The 20,008-nt window shown below is 43.7% G+C and overlaps 1 protein-coding gene across 1 annotated transcript; it reads left to right on the top strand.

Moving 5' to 3' along the window:
• The first annotated feature begins 398 nt into the window (after window positions 1–398).
• On the top strand, window positions 399–19,964 carry LOC103053063 (maestro heat-like repeat-containing protein family member 2B). The gene is made up of 19 exons (XM_088152558.1): window positions 399–409; window positions 725–833; window positions 951–1,058; window positions 1,869–1,973; window positions 2,181–2,298; window positions 3,817–3,938; window positions 6,079–6,231; window positions 7,267–7,421; window positions 8,700–8,817; window positions 9,068–9,258; window positions 11,723–11,872; window positions 12,393–12,507; window positions 12,757–12,903; window positions 13,415–13,597; window positions 14,597–14,752; window positions 14,991–15,131; window positions 15,632–15,734; window positions 16,049–16,114; window positions 18,372–19,964. The coding sequence occupies exons 1-19, from the start codon at window positions 399–401 to the stop codon at window positions 18,569–18,571; spliced, it is 2,451 nt and encodes an 816-aa protein (XP_088008684.1). The 3' UTR covers window positions 18,572–19,964.
• The last annotated feature ends 44 nt before the right edge of the window (window positions 19,965–20,008 follow it).

Here is a 20,008-nt window from a genome sequence, read left to right as displayed (position 1 = left end):
CAGCCCTGCATGGATCAGTCAGAGCCCAATTAAAGGTTGCAGAACCTGATTTTAGAGCCTACATTTAGTTCTGGAATACAAAATGTCTTTAAGCATGCACAGATGCCAGATCCTCACCTCCATATAATAAGAAGTCCTCATTGGTTGGGTTTGGACAATATGTGAAACTAAGTTACTGAATTAACACAATACATTGAACCATTAGCTTACCAAACCTAGCCAAGGTTACCACAATCCAAATTTTTTGGATATTTTGTGAATGCAGCCAGTAGGTCTTTAACTGAGCTGTTAAAGAAGCTGATATTTGAATCCAGAGAAAGGGACATTACCTCCCTCTGGCACTCACAATTCAGAAATTAATCTCTGGAACTTGCGTTCCTTTGATTTCTGTCCACTTGATGGCTGATAGGTATGTAAATAAGGAGATGCTGTAAAAAAAAACAACCCTTTGCCTTTTGGATGCTATATGGATGTCCTAGATGTGGGCATTCACAATAAGGAGACCACCACTGGCCATAATTGGCATCAGTTGGTGAATGTGGACATATGAACCAGCACATAGAGTTTTTGACTGATCTGATTTTGGAACCTGTGCTGAGATGTTAACAAAGGACAGTGACCAGCTCATATCATAGGGCCTAGTGGAGCTCTACTGTATCTTCCCTCAGGAACTGGGAGAGTCAAGGTACTGCTTTTTATTCTGAGTATTATTCTGTTTCTTCAGCAAGGTGCCAGAAGTGCTGAGCCATGAGGAGAACTGGAAGCTGGCAGAGGCCTGCCTGAGCCATGTCTTTGCCCTACCTCCTTTGGAGGTTGCAGAAGGTGCCAGTCAGGTAGGTACTTGTGCTGTGCGGTGAGGTTGCCTCCCTACAGAAAGAGGTGCTCCAAGGGATCATTGTAATCCCCTGCCTTTTCTGTACTAATGGGTGCTTCTGTCTTCTGCATTTCAGACTCTGTATACTGGCACTTTGGCTTCCTTGTCAGAGCTGATGGAGACCTTACTGAAGCCAGGAGGAGAAGAGGATGACCTTTCAGACTGGTTCCAGCAGATCTTCCAGGTGAGACGGACAGGAGAAGAACGTTATATCAACTTCTACACCTACCTTGGCTCCTGCCATGTTGTCCAAGCTCACTTCCCCTGCCCCATTCACGTTCTTTTCAGAGGGAGGCCTAGTGGGGAACTGCTGGGACTATGGAGCCAGCAAGACAAGAGGATGTTAGTTTAGACAGCACTGAATTAGAGATTGGTAATCTGAAGAAAGAAACTGATTTCTTTTGGCAAGTTTTCTGGAATCACCTGAGCAAAGAATGACAAGTAGTAGTGTTTGCATATCCCACCACTTCCAACACTCAGTGTTAATGTAGTCACGGATGGTTGCTTGTCTTCTAAAATCTACAGCTGTGTGTTTGGAGGACAGAAAGGCTCATTCCCCTAAATAACCAACACGGATTTGGGGGTGTGAGTTCAAAGGCAGGTTGTTCAGTTGAGAAGATGACATAAGAAAACCCTTGCTAGATCAGGCCAAGGGTGCATGAACAAAGAATTGCACCCAAGAAACAACCATGGATAGATGGCAATAGCCTTCTTCCACTGTTGCTCAGCAGCACTTGTTTATTTAAATAATATTGCCTATGGTTCAGGAGAGTATATAGAGTCATCAGGACTAGCAGTAATTCAGGCCTCTGTCCTCCATTAATTTCTCTAGTTTGCTTTTAAAACTATTTAAAGCTATATGATAGCAAATTCCACATTTAACTTGTATAAAGAAACACCACTTTTCATTGGTGCTAAAGGTCCTTGCATTTGATTCCAGTGAATAACCCTAGATTCTAATGGTGGATGATGTACCCTTCCACCTTCTCCACAGCTCTTGGGCTACTGGCTGGTGTCGGAGCATGAATGGGAACGTGCTCGGGCTATGCAGCTTGGCGTCCATCTGCTGAGAGTTCATTGCCAGAGGACTAAGGCTTCTGTGAGTATGGCCCAGCATCTGCCAAGTGATCCCTGGCCCAGCAAAGTATTCCCAGGGGGTATGCACTCTTGTTGTGGGAACCAACTCCATGAAGATTTGCTCCACGTTTCACCACAGGAGCTTTTTGGAAATTGTTGCTTCCATCTGTAAAGATTCACCAAAATTTACCAACCCATTGCCTTTTTTTTTTTTTTTAATCTTTCACAGATCCCTCAGAGCCAGTTCAGCCATTTGGTTGCAATATTGGGTCCTTTCACTTATGACACACTGGGCACCATCCGTCATAGTGCTGGTAATTGCATTAGACTCCTGCTAAACATCCAGGGTGAGTTTAACAATGCAAGAGCTCTGCATGTGTGAACTTATGTAGTATTGCAGCCTCAATGAATGAACCCATTCAGCCATCTCAACCCACTAGACCATTGAATTCTGTGTAGAGCCCCATATTCAAGACAGCTAGTCCTTGGGTTACATCCATTTGTTCAGCAACCATTCTAATTTATGACATCGCTGAAAAAATGGACTTATGACCGGTCCCACACTTACAACCATTGCAGCATCCCCACAGTCACGTGATCAACATTTGAGCACTTGGTGACCAGCCCACATTCACGATTGTTGCAGCATCTTGCAGTCACATTCCCTTGCCCTGCGTAAACTGCCTCTGCTTCAACTCCCCCCACCTGCCTATCTCTCTCCCATCTCTGCCCTCTTGGCCACCCTGCACAGCATGGCTGAGATGAAGAGGCCGCTGTATTCCATCACCACAGCCTAGGAATCCTTTTAGCGGAAAGAGTCCAACCCACAGGGCTGTCCTCAGAGTAACCAGTAGGCACAGGCTGGGAAAAAAGCCATTTCTCACCTGCTCTCTCTAGGTAATGATCAGATAAAAGGGGGAGGAGCCCACAGCTGAATAAAAGAGACGGTGGGAGACTGATACTTTCAGACTCACAAGATTCTGTTAATGTAGCCTTATAATAAATTAGAATTAGCTCATCTTGTTGTGTTTTCTGTCTGGTGTACATCAATCTGGCAAGTCTGAAAGTATGAATCTCCCGCCATCTCTTTTTACAGCCTGATAAGTTAAGGTGGATCCTTCCTAAGTTTTTTTCTCTGCCTGTTATTCAGCTGTGGGCTCCCCCCTTTTATCTGATTGTTTCCTAGGCAGCATCTCTTCCCCTAGTCTCTCAAGGTCATTCCCACATACCATTACACCTCCATCTCGGCCATGCTGTGCAGGGTGGGCAAAAAGGTAGAGATGGGTGGGAGTTAGCAGGTGGGGGGAGTTGAAGCAGAGGCAGTTCGTGTAGGGCAGGAAAAGTGTGAGGTCCTTGCCTAACAACCATGTGGTCCTCGCTTAATGACCACAACTGGGACTGCTGGGACTGCCATCACTAAGCGGTGTGGTCACATGATGTTTCCCTTGATGACCACTTCATTTAGCAATGGAAATGCTGGTCCCAATTATGGTCATAACCCGAGGACTACCTGTAACAGAATAATCTAAAAAGGGTTAAGCAAAGAGGGTTGTATAGAAATCATGGAATGGAACTGATCATTCAGAAAGATTGTCCTGATATCCTCAGGGCTTTTGAGTCTTCCTGATTAAATTTTGGATAGTTGTGATTGTGCCCAGTCATGCTATCTCATACCAAAATCCCTGTCCTGAGTATAGGGACCCCGTCTGCTTTTCTTCATTGTCTTTTCCTTGGTTGTATGGAGCTAAGTTTTCAAATTATGACACACCCTTGCCACACTTCTAAATCTTACTGAGAAATTTTTATAGCTACAACATGAAATAATAGAGTGTAGCATCCAGCTAACTCCTTCCTTGTTCCTTCAGGAGCCACAATGTTGCATGAACGCAAAGTGCGTGTCAATCAACAGCGGCTGTACTCCATCCAAAGGGACCTTCAGAGTGAGAGTGCCGAGACAATGCACACTGCCTCTCTCCAGTTGGCCAAAGTACTAAAAATTGGACAGCTGCTTGTGTGTGTGTGCATATATATGTGCATGAATGCCTACAGATGTTTGGACTTCAGCTCCCACAATGGTCACTGCTGAGAATTCTGGGGATTGACTTTCACAGATTGGGGTATCATAGAGGACAGGTTCATGGAATCGCTCTCTGTCTCTTAAAGAGTGTTGTCAGTTTATAGCAAGGAACCTGGTGAAGCATATGTACTACTGCTGCTGCTGATAGAACCAATATAGACTAAGAAATGGAAGGATTGGTACCAGCTTTTCATCAAGTTTTTTGGACAGTCTTCCCCAACTGGGGCATCTTCCAAATGTGTAGACTCATCTCCCAGAATTGTCAGCAGTGGCCATGCTGGCTGGAAATTCTGGGAGTCGCAGTCCACGTAACTGGTGGAAAAGGCTGCTCTTAGTACTTCAGGAGCAGAAATTTAGAAGGTACCGCCAATAGGTGCAGCAATAAGAAAACAGTCTGTAATATGGTGGTTAAAACAAGGGTTGGAGAGTCTATGGCTCCAGAGCCCCCTCCTTTTTAAACAGTCCCCAGAGGTAAGATACAAATGCAAGCAAATTACTATGCAGTCCATTAAAAAGAAAACTCTTAAAACTGGGCCCACAAACCATGGGGGCATAACATGAAAATCTCAGCCTGACCCACATAGATAATATGATCTTGCCTGTTTTGTTTTGTTGTCCCACTTGGTGCTGAAAGGTGGTCAAAATCTTTGAAATGAGCATCCCACTTGGAGAAAATAAATCCAGAAAGTAGGTAATTTTTTTTTTAGGAGAAGAATCAGGTCACTTATAGCCCAGTTGGACACACACTGTAATGCAGGGTTTATCAGTCTTGGCAACTTTAAGACTGGACATGCTGGCTGGGGAATTCTGGGAGTTGAAGTCCACGCATCTTAAAGTTGCTAAGGTTGAGAAACACTGCTGTAATGTGAGAATCTCCCACTGCAATGGTATATGGGAATGACCTTGGGAGACAGGAGGAAGAGCCACAGACTGGACAACCATCATGTAAAAGGAATCTCAGTCCACAGAAGGAGAGGGGGCATGGGAAACGTTTCAGAAGGGACCTTCCCTAGTTTTCCGGAGAGTAAAAGGAGAGAAGGGGAGAAATACTTTCAGTCTTGCAAAATTCTGTTAATGTAACCTTACAATAAAGATAAAGTTACTGAGGTACTCTCATAGTCGTGCTTCAAGTCTGGACTACCTGGAAGGGCTAACACCCGCATCCAAACTAACTCAAGCCTGTGAGGTAGAAGAGATCTTGGATCTTCAAAGGCTGCTGATGTGTTAGAAAGAAAAATGCTCTGCTCAAGTTTGAAGAAAAGTATTATGAATCCCCTTTCACCAGGTCAAACAAAGGGCAGTGAAAACTGGTCCAGAGACCAAGCCCTTGCTCACAGGAAGCCCTGTATTCATATTCATGGCACAGCCTCAGAGAGTATTTGTTTCCTCTCTGTGTAACTTTCACACTGGTTATGAAGACAGAAAAAGGTAGGAGAAACATTTTCTATCCCTAAATAGCTCAATGGGTAGGATGGCTCATATAGGACAGCAGATGTTTCTGAATACAACTCCTGGAATCACTCATTATCATTATTATTTGATCCATTTCTATCCCACCCTTCTATCTAAGGGACATTCAAGGCAAGTTGCAGGAGGAAAGAGAAGGACAGAAAAAAGGGGCTATATAGTATTCCTTTCCTAGTAGCAAATTAATTAGATGAAAAGTTAAACTCTAGACTAGCTCCCTTTGAGCCTAAGGACCCTCTGCTGTTTTTTTCTTTTTGATAAAAAGAGAGGAATAAAGAAATCCTTAGCTGAGCCAAGAGAGATTGTAGCAACGAATGTGTACTGTAGCTCTTGAATCCAATTCTTCTTTCCCAAGTGGTTTCCTTGGTGTAGAGGCCCTGCTGTAAGGATCCCAGGATATTCATGCACTACAGAAAAGTAGCATTGTATATGTTTCAGCTCTAGCAAAATTGTGAATTGTGAGTGTGCAACTCTCTGTAGCTGGGTCCAAATTCAGAGTGTATGCTCAAGAAAGGATGAGGTGATGGAGCTCTGGCTTAAGATGAAGCTCCTTTGAACCTTCTTTTCTCACATCCTGTTTCAGATTGTCAGCTGTGTCCTGCCTATCCAAGGAATCCTAACCTTCTTGCGCACTTTGCTGGAGCAACTGAGGACTGTGAACAGTGCCTGCGACATGGCTGCTCTCCTGTGGTTTGAGGTGACTGTGAAGGAGCGACAACCAGACTTAAAAGACAAGGTAAAACCTAAATCTGAAGAAACTAGGCCAAGAGCAATGAACCTCAGTCTTGTTCAAATGCAGTTCCAGACAGCATGGCCATTGGTGAGAGATGCTGGGGGTTGTAATTCAACAACAACCGCAGGGCCACAGGTTGTCCATCCCTTGATTAGATGATGGCTAGCAACCATTGACTGGCAAGGAAATGTTTACTCCTGCCCTACTCTGTGTTTCTTAAGGCTGATAAAAACAACATCATTCTTATCTCACTCAAATTCTAAAAGTCTGGCTAAAATAAGAAGAACTTGACTCCTTTCATGAAAGCAGGAAAATGGGGTCTGGGCGCATCTCCCAAGGGATGGGAGATGGTTCACAAGGTGCATAGCTTGTGAACAACACAGGTCTTTGCCCATGTGGCTGAGAAGCAGAATTTGAAAACTGAGGACCTGTTTAAGAGAGCTTCTCCTGTTAACCTTGTAGGTCCAGGCAGGTTCAAATTGAGGTAGGTAATCCCTCAAGTGGTCATGATCCTATTTCTGGCACTCCTCAAGGGTAGCCCCATGTAAAGTGCATTTCTGTAGTCAATTCATGATGTGCCTAAAGCATGTGTAACTGTCGCCAAATCCAACTGGTTTAGAAGCAGTCACAGCGTGTGTATGAGATCACAACTGCACCTCTTACTCCTGTTGCCATCTGGGACTCCAGAAGCATCTGTGGATCAAGGGGCATTCCTAACCTGAAGACTTCTGCTAGCAGCTGTTTCCTACCAACCAAAAGCACCTCCATCTTATCTGGATTTAATTTAAACTTTACTACCAAATTAAAATCTTTGCAGGTTAAGTCTTGAAGGACTAAGATTTTAGCGTCTTTCTAAAACTGAAAGTTGCTAGTGAATTTGTCAATTTGGGTTATTTTATAGAGTTTTCTAAGAATGAACAAAAATTATATAATTTGTTTTAGGTTCACATTTATATAAATGCATTCCAGCCATGAAGGAAATCTACAGATATAATTTCCTTGGTGATAATGGCCAGCTCTGGGCTTCTCCTTTTTCAGGTTCACAGTATGGTGGACATCATTTGTTCCTTCTGGCAATATTCAGAAGACTCGGCTCAGCGCCACTTCCTGGCCCAGGCCATCTGCCTTTTGGCTGAGCATCATCGCAAAGGAGTTTGTGTCTCGCTCCTGAAGCAACCCCTGCTTCAAGACAAGTGAGTGATAGGCACAGGGCTGGCCTTACCATTAGGCAGAAAGGCATGGGATGGTAGCAAATAAATGAAATCTGTTACTGTTGTATTTTTACTGCCTAGCAATCCTGGATAATACAGCATTTATATTGTTCCATGCAAAACTTCCATTGTAGATCTCCTTTCTGCTTCAATAATACTAAAGGACTCAAACATGGAAAGAGTCTAACTGTGACAATGACCTGGATGGATTCACATAACTAAACCCTAAATTTGGGTTAAGAAAACACAGTTCATAGGTGTGCAACCAAATTACTTGTATGCTTAAGGGAATGACCTGGTTTGCCCAATATGCTAAGACAATAACTAAGTTCCACAACAATTATGAAGCAGACTGTTTTAGCTTAGCCTAACATGCTGTGAGGATCCAGCCAATATACTGAGAAGTGGTAAGCTCAGTGGCAAGGAATTACAGGAGAAGTCAGCTTTCCTTTTAGGTTACTCTGTTTGTATGAGGCAAAGGCAGGGGGGAAGCAAAGACAACTAAGTTTTTTTCACTTATTTATATTGTAAACTGGAGCAGAGATCTGTCCTATTTGTTAATTCATTTATAAAATTTATAAAATGCTCCTGATGCTGTATAAATTAACGATTCACTACCATATTTTAAATACATTTTTCAAAAAAGGAGGCAATTCTTTGCACAAGATGCTGTCTCCAGACCTTCTCCTTGGGTAAGCCACGTTTTCCTCCTCTACTTTTCATTCCTGGATGCCTGCTTTAATTTATATCCTGCCTTTCATCAAAGGTGCTCAAGGTAATGTAAATGGGAGTTGTTCTCATTCTCTCTCCATAAATTCAGTGAAATAGGTCGGACTGGGAGATTGGGACAGGGCCAAAGTCATCAAGGGAGCTCCATGGTCAAATTAAGATCCCCTAATTCCAGTCTGACACCACCATACCAATCAACATAACCTTGCAGAAATAGCATGTAAAGGCACCTCTTATCTGACCATAGCCCAGGCGGCGGCTGCTCCTACCGTTTCTTGCGCTGTAAAAGCGAGGGGGAAGAGATGTACTTTCAGACTTGCATGATTCTATTACTGTAAACTTACAATAACGGCAGTGTTAGTACTCATGGTTGGTGCTTTTTGCCAGGATGACCTCTAAGGGCTGACACAAGGCTTCCAGTTGCCTCTCTCCTGGGCCGTGGGTCTTGAGAACGTTCAAGAATGGTAATTCTTGGCGCTGGGCTGGCAGGCTGCCATTCTCTCTAACTTGTCAACTTTTTTTCATCCCCAGAGCAAAGAAAGAACTCTGGGCATCACTTGCAACCTATAAAAACAGTGGTCCTTCCATCTTGAAGTATTTGCTCATGTGGATGAGAGTGGAAGGAAATGACACCCGCAGCTGCCTCTGGGTGAGAACTCTGGATTTGAGACTGAGGGACAATCAGTATTTCCAAGGTGGGGAGGCTGAGTTTCTGCTGATGGCCAGGAAGAGGGTAGAGTGGCTGGACAACTCATTTCTTAACAAATTGGAAGCCTCTAAGGATGTTGCATTGTCAGAGAGCTGTTGCTAGTCAGGGTCAACAATACTGGGCTAGGTGGACCAAGGATAGACCCAAGACAAATGTACTTAAATGTTCCATAATCCATATCTTTTTTCAGGGTCTTGGGGCTCTCCGTGAGGTAGTCTTGGCTATGGATGTTTCTGCCACGTTATTTCCATTACTCACAGAGCTGTGCTATGTTCTTCTGCAACAGTTCAGCAAAGATCAGGATGATGAGATGCCAACATCCTCTTTTTCTCCTCTGGAAAGCAATGGGAATCTTGAGACAGAGTTCGGGACACCTCATGGGTAACATTGTGCCCTTCTTGAAAGTGGACAGTTCCTTCTATACCTCTCTCCTTCATCCTTCTGGCACAACCAGGCCTAACTTTGTTGGATCTCTTCCTTTGGCCTGGTGTTTCTACCTTTTTGATAGAGGGAGGTTGCACTGCAGGTAGAGCTTTGGATTTGAAACTTTCTTCCCCTTAATGCGCGTTTGCCAGGAAAGCCTTCCCCACCTGCAATCCTGATTGCTGAAGGTGTGTGTGGCGCTAGCTAGCAGCCCTCAATTGGCTAGCAATCTCTTGCATGCAGAAGAGGCCTCTTGACAGTCATTTGGGGAAAATTACTCCATAGTTTTCATCTAGCAATAATTAAGGTGCTCGGTTGGGTTTTCACTTAATTATTCATTTATTACAATATTTATAAGCAGTCCTGTTGCTGCACTGATAGTGGCAGAAGTTTTGGGGGGATAAGGTGTGTTCCTGCCATCCCCTTAAAATCAAAGATCCATAGAAGGGCCAGCATCTCTCTTGACAGTCTAGTGCAGTGTCTCTCAACCTTGGCAGCTTGAAGATGTCTGGACTTCAACTCCCAGAATTCCCCAGCCAGCTATGCTGGGTGGGGAATTCTGGGATTTGAAGTCCAGACATCTTCAAGTTGCCAAGGTTGAGAAACACTCGTCTAGTGTCTAGTGGAAAGCATGAAGGTACCAGCCCTGCCCTCTCCCTGATCCTGCTATAAGGTGGTGGTTTTGGAGGCTAATGGAAGGTTGATGTGTCTGTTTCATTGAGCCATTGTAGCCATAAGCATCTGCTACTCATTCAAGTTTGGTGAGTGCGCCTCTTTATTTCTGTCTTTAATATATACATTTTAGATACAATGCTCCTCTTTAATTTCTGCCATTTTCGATATAATTTGTCAGGCTGGAATAGAAAATGCAAACTTAGAATGGCACTTCCAGATGGGGCTCCAATCTGATAAGGAATTGCAGTGAGCCTGCTGCTGATCAAATGATGCTGCAGCTGGTGCCTTGTAGATGCTCTCTGTTCCTCTTACTCATTCCATTTGGGGAACAGCAGGAACAAAGACAAAAACCATTCCCCTAACACTTGCAATTCCTGCTTCTAGGAGGGGCAATCTTTGTTTTTATGGGTGGAAAATCCAGCTCGCCTGTAGCACGCTGGTTTACAAAGGAGCCCAAATGCAGAGCTCCTGGCATATCACCATCAGTAGTGAAGGAATGATATGTGATGGGCCCAGAAATACCACAGTATATATCTTTTTAAGAAGTGGAAAGTGGAGCTGTTCAGCTGGGAACCAGAGGGAAGGGAGCAAGATGCTGGCAGCAGAGCTGTGGCTGGCAGATGGAATCTTGCACATACTGTAAATATGTCTGTCCCCATAGCGTCCAATATCTGCAGTGGCATTATTCAAAATTCTAGAATCGCTTCGTTTAGTATCTAGGTACAAAAGCAATTGCCTTAAGTTCAAGTGGATAAATGTTCATCTCTAATGTGAAATTAATATAAAACAGTTCCCCCTTAAAATTGCAACCTTGCTTGCTTTCTGATCTCTTTTCCCTTAAGTTCAATCATACTGTATCTCTTATTTGGGATCTGAGTTTATTTATTGTTATTTATTGTTAAGCTTGTATGCCGCCCATCTCCCCCAGCGGGTGACTCTGGGAGGCTCACAATAACAAAAAAGGAAAAAACACCAATCCCTCCAACAATGGCTAAAATCCATAAATAATTAAAATACAAACATACATTAAAAAAAAAATCCACCCCCCCCCGTAAATTTTAGCCCTAAATCCTTCAAGATGATGGGGAGAACCGAACCCATCCATCACCCCACCAGCCATCTCCACAGATGCGAGCCCCCATCCGGCCCCCAGGCCTTCTGGCAGAGCCAGGATTTAACCCCTTTTCTGAAGGCCATGAGGGAGGGGGCACACCGGACCTTGGGGGGCAAGATGTTCCATAGGGCAGGAGCCACAGCAGAAAGGTTTGTCTGCCTACATTATTTGCCCAAGAAATATTATTCCATCTGGCAGGTTAATTAGATTTATACTCCAGGTTTAAATCTGAGAGAGGAGAAGAAAAAGGTGCAACTCAAACCTAGGATCTGAGGATTCATCTAGCACTGCCTTTTGTTGCAATCTGTAGATCTGCTTTCCCTGACTTGGAACCTGCCAGATGTCTTGGAACTACAATTCCTAGTCTGATTGTGGGTATTTTAATCCCAGCATTTACAGAGGGTACCAAGATGGAGAAAATTATTGTAAATTCATAATGTTTTCCCTTTCATTCTGCAAATGCTCTCTTCCTCTACCCCTGCCGCCCTGTGACTGCCCTTCAGGCTCCAGGGTAGTTAGGTGCCATTGAGTTGAGTTTGATTTCTGGCGACTGGGTTGATGCTTGCCATCTTGATTTATTCAGATTACTATGAATAAAACTTGCAAACTGTCTGTCTTCCTGTCCCTGCTGTGACTTTTGCATTCCAGGCTAGCTGTTGTAGTGTTGCAGGCTTTGTTCAGCAGAGCTCTGCCAGAGATTGCAAGGGAATTGGACTCTGGAAACACCTGGAACTTCCTGATGGACCCTGGAAGCAGCCTCAAGGGTGTTGCCCTGTTAGCCAGGTAAGGGTCATATCCCTAACTTGGGAAATCCTCATTTTTCACTCACCCCAGGAGAAGTCATTCTCCTGATCTTTGCAGGTAAGTCTAAGAACTGAAGTAGATGTTCTTAAGCCAATAAGGTCTGCTACCAAGACCTTAGATTTGAGCTCAGCAGTTTTTATCTGTGGTTCTATGGAAACGTGAAACAATTCCACAGTGTTCTTTGCTTTGAACTAGTAGTACTGGTACTACTAGTTTGGTAGTACTTTGTAGTACTTTGTACTTTGTACTACTAGGTAGTACTTTGCTTTGAACTACTGGTACTGGTTCAGATCATTGTTTGAAAAACGTTGGTGAAAATGAAATTACAGAGGGTAATGGCAAAGTTGGCACATTAGAACTTTGAAAGGGTGGGAGGGAGTTTAGGGTTATATTAAAAAACTTCTTGGAAGATTTGGGGAATCCAGTTTTGGAGTAATCTTGAGAAGAAACAGATCCTTTGATACCAAGTTAGTTGGCACCTCGTTGCTTCCTTCATCAGGGCCTTGATGCACACAAAGAATCCCCTTTTAGATGGGCTACTCCATCGTCTCTGTTCTTCTCTGATGTCCTCCAGAGCAACATCTAGAGATCTTAGCCTGGTCTTCTGCATGGAGGTAAGATATCATTTCAGGTGCTGCAAGGTAAAGCAGCCAGGAGAAATGGCAGAATAGGGCTGGGGTTTGATAGCCTTAACCTTGTGGAGGATGAGGCAATAAATAAGTCATGGGCCATGTGCAGAAATAATTGAGAAGCAAATATATAGTTTTCTACTGTTTTTCAGTGGGGAAAAATAGTGAAGTATTAAAACATCCACTTCCAATGACCAGTTTGGAAATTCAGTAACTGTAATTTTGGTATTCCAGCTTATAGGTCATCCTCTCCTGGAGAAACGGGAAACACTGAACCTTCTTTTACATCTATTACTGACCCAAGTTCAGAATGGAAATTGTCTTATGCGCATCTTGTCAGTACGAGGGCTGGGGAACATGGCAAAGGGTGCTCCAGAGGAGGTAAGCCACAACGTATAAAACTGAGACTTCCTGTTCTAAACACAAAGGTGAGGGAGAGGGACAACTGTACTGTAATGGAATAGGGGCGTTGGGGTTGCTTTAGTTCATATGGAGTTGTTGGCAGTGATTGGCAGAGCTGTTCTTATGTCAGAAGGATGTTGGGCAGGCAAGATAATCTTTGACTGCCCTTGTAGAGCTGTTTAGGGAGCACCCAAGAAAGAAGAAAGCAGATGTCTGAGGAAGAAATAGCCCAAGGGGAAGAGGACTCCAAAAGGGTATGTTCCCAAAGGTGAAAGAAAGAGGACATTGCAGAGAAGGGAAGGAAAATGGACAGCAGCACGCTGGACCTGTTAGAGGGAAGAGAGCTGCTGTTACCATATTGACCTGAAGTAGTCATGCCACAGTGTGTTAGTTGCTTTTAGACAGCTTCTACTAATAACAGAGATTAGAAGTGGATCATAGGAGATAGAGAGCAGTCCAGGCATTGACAAATGCAAGAATTGCTTCACAGGCAAAGAAGTACCAGAAAGCTTTGCTAAAGCCTCTCCTCCAAGCTCTGGGTGACACCTCCAGCCCAGAATTGGCCACTGAAAGTCTATGTGCCTTGTGCAAGTTATGCAGATGTCTTGGGAAATGGCCTGCAGATTGTACTTTCCAGATCGTGGTCAGCCAAGCCTGTGCACATCTCCGACATGTAAGTTAGCCTTTCGGCCACAGGAAGACCATTCTCCTGTTGGTGCTTTAGTAGAAAAGTGTTGGACCAGGTCCTCCTAAACTAGCATTGTGTTTCCAACAGCCTCCAGGGAGCCTATAAGCGAAGGTAGAAAGGTAGAGTCTTCCCTTCCTCTTGCTCTCCAGCAGTTGGTATTTAGAATCACATGGCCTCTGAATCTGGAAATTCAGGCATTAGAGCCAATTGCCACTGAAATACCTCCACCACCTCCATCACCACCACCTCCTCCTCCTCCTCTTCTTCCTCGTCTTTCTTCTTTGCTGAATTTCCCCTGAAGGCACTCTTAAACCAGTAGCCATTATTATTACAACTTGCGGCAACAAAACTTCTTGCAATCAGTTAAAGATTATATGAACCAAATACTTCCTTCCATTGGGCTAAAATCTAGTTCTGCAGAGTTATGACATTGGAAGTCCACCTTTCTTGTGGGGAAGGTTGAGGGCTACATTCAGAATCAGTGAAATAGGTTGGGTGTTACAGGGAGGAAGCGGGTGGAGTACGGAGGGGAAGGGAGGCAATCAAACTATAAAGTGAGTGTGTTCAGAATCAACATTGGGCATGTCTACATCTTTGGCTAATTCCTCCATTTCCCATAATAAACAGATTTTTTTCCTCTCCTCCAACTTTCCCATGTTTTATATAAGATAAAAGGAGAAGGAGTTGGACAGGTAAGAAGAAAAGCAACACTGTGAAAACAATAGCACCACACTTTGCAGCAGCAGTTGTGAATGCCACTGAAATGCCACTGATGCAGGGGAGAAAGTAGCAGGCAGTTGCAGGAGTAGACTTGGGGAGCCACATGTATTCAGCAGGTCATAGGTTGTGTACCCCTGACCTTCTGTGGATAGACAAATTGCCTAATTCCATCCCAACCCACCTTGGGGATGGATATTAAATTTCCTGCTGGCAAAGAAAACCTTGTTTCCTGAAGATGGGCTTAATTTTCCCTCTCTTTTGCAGGCAGATGATGCTGTCCGTACTGCAGCCTTTGAGTTGCTTGGTGAACTGGCCAAGACAACTCCACTGAGGCTTTCCAAGTTTTTTGCCAAGGAGGTGGGAGGCGCTTTGGCTGCCCTCCTGTTGCACTTCCGTGATCCTTGCCCTCATGTGGTCCAGGTTTGCTTGAGAACAATACAACCTTTCCTCTTTAGGCAGGGCACCCTGTCCCTCCACCCTCTTCCCAGGGCTTCTGTTGAGGCTTCAGATTTTGACTGCACTAGAATGGGCTGCAATTTAATAGACTGTTTGGAGCAGGTGAAGTGCCATTCCTGGGCTAGAAAGTTTAGTTCTATTTCCATAGGGAAAGTAGCAAAAGGGGTACAGTATAGTAAACTTCTCTATCTTTTCTACTTAGGCCTGCCAAACTGCCTTTGTCTCATGTGCCCCATTCATGGGCCTGCATGGGCTTTTAAAGAGTACAAATGCAGATTTACTGCTGATGGACCTCTCTGATACACAACATTCCTACCTCATGGGCAGAGTTTGTCAGCAGCTGGTGAGTAAGCAGACAAATTTGAGCCAGGCAATCTCTTAATGTTAATCAAGCTTAGCATGTTGTGTGAATGTATCTGCAACACCTTTACCTCAATTGGCTAAGCGTGTTTGTGAACAAAGCTTTTGGGTCAACTGACGGATCTATACATAAAACGAGAAAAAACAGGCAGTAAAAAGTATTTCTGCAATCCTGAGTAAGAAATGTAGAGGTATCTCTTGGCCTCCCTTTCCGGTAAATGTTTCTCCACCCCTTTTCAAAGTGTTTAAGCTAAAGGCCATAAGGCTCTCAAGGTTAACTAGGAGTTGTGTGGGTTGATTGTTTTTCTTAAATGGGTATAATGTTATTACAAAATAAATGTTTTTACTTTCCACACATCGTGGGTTGTTTTAAAAGCTGATCGTGCCTCCATCCCTTTGAACATTTTTATTTTTAAAAAATCTTGTCAACTTTCCCTTTATCCTTTTTTCTTCTCTGCACAACTTTTCTCATTTGTCCCTTAGGCTCAGAGAAACCCATTGCTGCTGGAAGCTGCCATGGCAGAGGTGGCCCAGTATATATGCTGTAGCTGGGAAGGGATCAGGCCTGTGGCTTGCAAGCTGGCAGGTAGGCCATTGTGGCTGGATTTTCACCATACTGTAAGCTAAACCCTAAACCCAAGTTAACAGAACTGAATAAACCATAACGTGGATTATCATGATGCCCTGGTTCACACAATATGTGAAGACTGGGTTCACCACAATGCACTGAACTACTGTACCCAATTTGGTATTAGCTAATGGCTGGGTTCATGCATGTGGACTCTCAAACTACTCAGTTCCACTTTAGCTTAACATTGTGAAATCCACATCTGTGTACTGCAGGCATGCACATCTATGTATTCTGAGAAAGGAAGAGCCTCTTTCTTTTATTTATGCTAGGAATCCTTGTAGAGAAGGTGGAAGCCCAGCACCTGGGACAGTGTGGTGTAGAACAACTCTTACAAGGTGAGTATTGTATACAAAGTTCTTTGACTAGAGCAGAGGTGTGGAGCTATCTTTGAGACACTGGCTATAATGGTTCTTTGAAGGTCATGTTAGGGACAGCATTACCAAAAGTTTATTTAATTTAAATATTAACAGTATTTAAATGACCCCTCCCCATGCATTTAACCATTTCCCCTTCTGTTACATTTAATACTAAAATCTGTTAGCATTTTTTGGAAGGTCTCATAAGCCATGCATTGATCTAAGAGAGGCAGCTTGATGGAAAACCAGGGCACAAAACCGTAGAGGGGATGACAGAGAGCTGCTGCCTCAGCTTGTATGACCATGTTCCAGCAGAAGACCAAATAGATCCTTACAATATGGATGAAATCCATGGCCACATCATACACTTCCACTAGGATTGAGATTGTCCTGGTTTCCATCAAAAATCTTGGGTGCTATATGTTGAAATCACTGTTCTCCTCCAGCAACATCGAACAACAAAAGGGAAATATTCTAATCCAGTCGCAGCAAGGAATAACCAAGTTATATCTGTGCTAAAAATGTACTATAATTGTGCTTATACAACACAATTTGGTTACCAAATTAATCTGTTTTGGAGGTGTGCACAATACATTGAAACATAACCTGTCCTAACATGTTGGGCTCACACAATATAAGCCCTAAACCTGGGTTAATAAATTGCCCTGTTCATATAAGATGCAGTGCTGAAACAAATACTATAGCTACAAAATGGCTTAAATCTATGGCTTGGTTCACACAGTCTGCAAAGATATGGCTCGATTCACACAACCTATCGAATCATAAATTATCCAGTCCCACTTAAGTCTAATTAAGTTCATGGAGAAAGCACGAGAGTTCCAGAAAAACATCTACTTCTGCTTCATTGACTATGCAAAAGCTTTCGATTGTGTGGATCACAACAAACTGTGGCAAATTCTTAAAGAGATGGGGGTACCAGACCATCTTACCTGTCTCCTGAGAATCTGTATGCGGGCCAAGGAGCAACAGTTAGAACCGGTCACGGAACAACCGATTGGTTCAAAATAGGGAAAGGAGTACGACAAGGCTGTATACTGTCACCCTGCTTATTTAACCTATATGCAGAGTACATCATGAGAAATGCCAGGCTGGAAGAATCACAAGCCGGAATTAAGATTGCAGGGAGAAACATCAATAACCTCAGATATGCAGACGATACCACCCTAATGGCAGAAAGTGAAGAAGAACTAAAGAGCCTCTTGATGAGGGTGAAAGAGGAGAGTGCAAAAGCTGGCTTGAAACTCAACATTAAAAAAACTAAGATCATGGCATCTGGCTCCATCAATTCCTGGCAAATAGAAGGGGTAGAAATGGAAGCAGTAACAGACTTCATTTATTTGGGCTCCAAGATCACCACAGATGGAAACTGCAGCCATGAAATTAAAAGACGGTTGCTCCTTGGGAGGAAAGCTATGGCAAACCTAGAGAGCATATTAAAAAGCAGAGACGTCACCTTGCCGACAAAGATCCGCATAGTCAAAGCTATGGTTTTTCCAGTAGTAATGTATGGCTGTGAGAGCTGGACCATAAAGAAGGCTGAGCGCCGAAGAATTGATGCCTTTGAATTGTGGTGCTGGAGAAGACTCTTAAGAGTCCCCTGGACTGCTAGGAGGTCAAACCAGTCAATCTTAAAGGAAATCAACCCTGATTGCTCATTGGAAGGATTGATAATGAAGCTCAAGCTCAGATACTTTGGTCACCTAACGCGAAGAGAGGACTCTTTGGAAAAGACCCTGATGCTGGGAAAGGTTGAAGGCAAAAGGAGAAGAGGACGGTAGAGGATGAGATGGTTAGATAGCATCACTGAAGCAATGAGCATGAAACTGAGCAAACTCAGGAAGGCAGTGAAGGACAGGAAGGCCTGGCGCAGTATGGTTCATGGGGTCACGAAGAGTTGGACACGACTTAACGACTGAACAAAAAAAAAAAACTTAAGTCTAATGTAGTGTGTGCTACAAACCCATGCCATGGAATTAATTTACCCTAGAATTCTACCATGACCTGATACAGCTGGCTGAAAAATAACCAAAAGAATCTTTAACTAAAAGGGAGTCTGAAGTTACAATGGTTAAATACGAATTTCAGGCTACAGTTGCAAGGGCTGTACAAATAGCTTGTGCACAAAAAGCTTTTGTCAAGAGGGTAGGAAGGACCAGAAACATGGTAGCCAGCTAGCTTTGGGTTAACTTTTCCCTTCTCATCTTGCCCTTCACAGCTCTACACTCTGTGAGTCGTGATCCCAGTGCCACTGTGATCAACACAGCCTTGGAAGCTACTCACACTATCCAGCAGAAATGGCAGGAGAGCCAGGTGAGACTGGCCTCTGGACACCAAAGGAGAGCTGTGCCTTTTGGATGGTTCTTCAGGAGGCCGCCAAAAAACCCACTGGGAGCTGCAAGGCCTTGGTCGGCTTAAAGACAAGAACCATCAGAAAAGAAATGGAAATGGAAATATAGCCTCTTTCATAGTTGGTGCAAGTGGTGGTATGTCCTTTCCAAGAAGCATCTTTTTGACTCTTTGTTGTTTATCCTTAAAACCTGGGAAGTAGCAATCAAGGAAATGAGTGGGGTTTGTGGAAGGGATTAAGTGAGAACCGTTTTGCCTTTTTCTGGTTGTCTTGTCTTTGTTGTGGGGAGGGGAGGAATTGGTGTCCCATGCAGAGATCACAAATCTAAAAAGTTTGAAGAACTCTAAAAGATGGAGCTTTCTATTTACTTAGCCTTCCTAACCAAAGGATTGTACATAGAGTTCATGGAGTGTAAAATGAGGCCAAGAAGTGCCTACTTTTGGAATCCAAAGGTGACTTTAGAATTATTCACTGAAGATATAGGACCATTGTTACAATATCGCTTAATCGAGCAGGAATCAGAAGGTCATCTTTTGATTAGACCACCAACTTATTAACCTGCAGCCCACCACACCAGCACATCTGGCCCAAGGGGCCTTGAAGAAGACCCCTGCCCATCCATTAAAGCAGTGTTTCTCAACCTTGGCAACTTGAAGATGTATGAACTTCAACTCCCAGAATTCCCCAGCCAGCATGTTGGGAGTTGAAGTCCACACACCTTCAAGTTACCAAGGTTGAAAAACACTGCATTAAAGTATCACTCATCCTCACTATTCCTGGTTATCCAGTGTTTTACCAAGTCAGGAAGGGTAAAAGCCAGCCCTGCCAATTTGGCCATTTGTCTTCCATTAGGGAAGCTGTTTGGCAGCTGTGAAGGAATGAAGAGCTAACCTTGAGAATGGGGAAGGAGGGAAGAAGAGTTAAGAGTGGACTTTGTGAAAAGATTACTCAGTCCTGAGGAACAGAAAAGCTTGAGAAAGTACCTTAACTCTGCCTTGATTTTGCTTAGCATATGGTGGGACAGACAGAAACTTGAACAGGATTCCAAGATGTCTACAGAGAGCAAACCCCACTCCCTTCTAGCACTGAAGATATTACCTAGCCGGGTAATGAAACATTTGCAAGGAAACAACCAAGCTCAGAGAACCCCAAGGACTCCATAGGAACTGACCTGGTTGCCGCATAATTTACATAAAAATCTTTTGCCCACCCTTATTATTTAAGAAAGAGGATAATACAAATATATATTTGAATTAATGAACCTCTTGGGCATTATTGATGAACTGCCCTTCAGAAAAGGACAGGAAGGCCTGGCGCAATATGGTTCATGGGGTCACGAAGAGTCGGACACGACTTAACGACTGAACAACAACAAGCCCTTCAGAAAGAATGTAGCATTATGGAATATCCAGTGATGATGGATATTGGGTTACAGACTTTCTGTGGCATGGAAAAATATTGGAGAATGTGCAAATGCTGGGCTGGATGCTTGATGACAGGATCCA

The sequence above is a fragment of the Python bivittatus genome, unplaced genomic scaffold (assembly GCF_059951505.1).
Source record: "Python bivittatus isolate LINGU-HERP-01145 unplaced genomic scaffold, Pbiv_v1 ctg000690_np1212, whole genome shotgun sequence".
NCBI classification, from domain to species: Eukaryota; Metazoa; Chordata; class Lepidosauria; order Squamata; family Pythonidae; genus Python; species Python bivittatus.
This window is presented reverse-complemented; position numbering and strand designations above follow the sequence as displayed.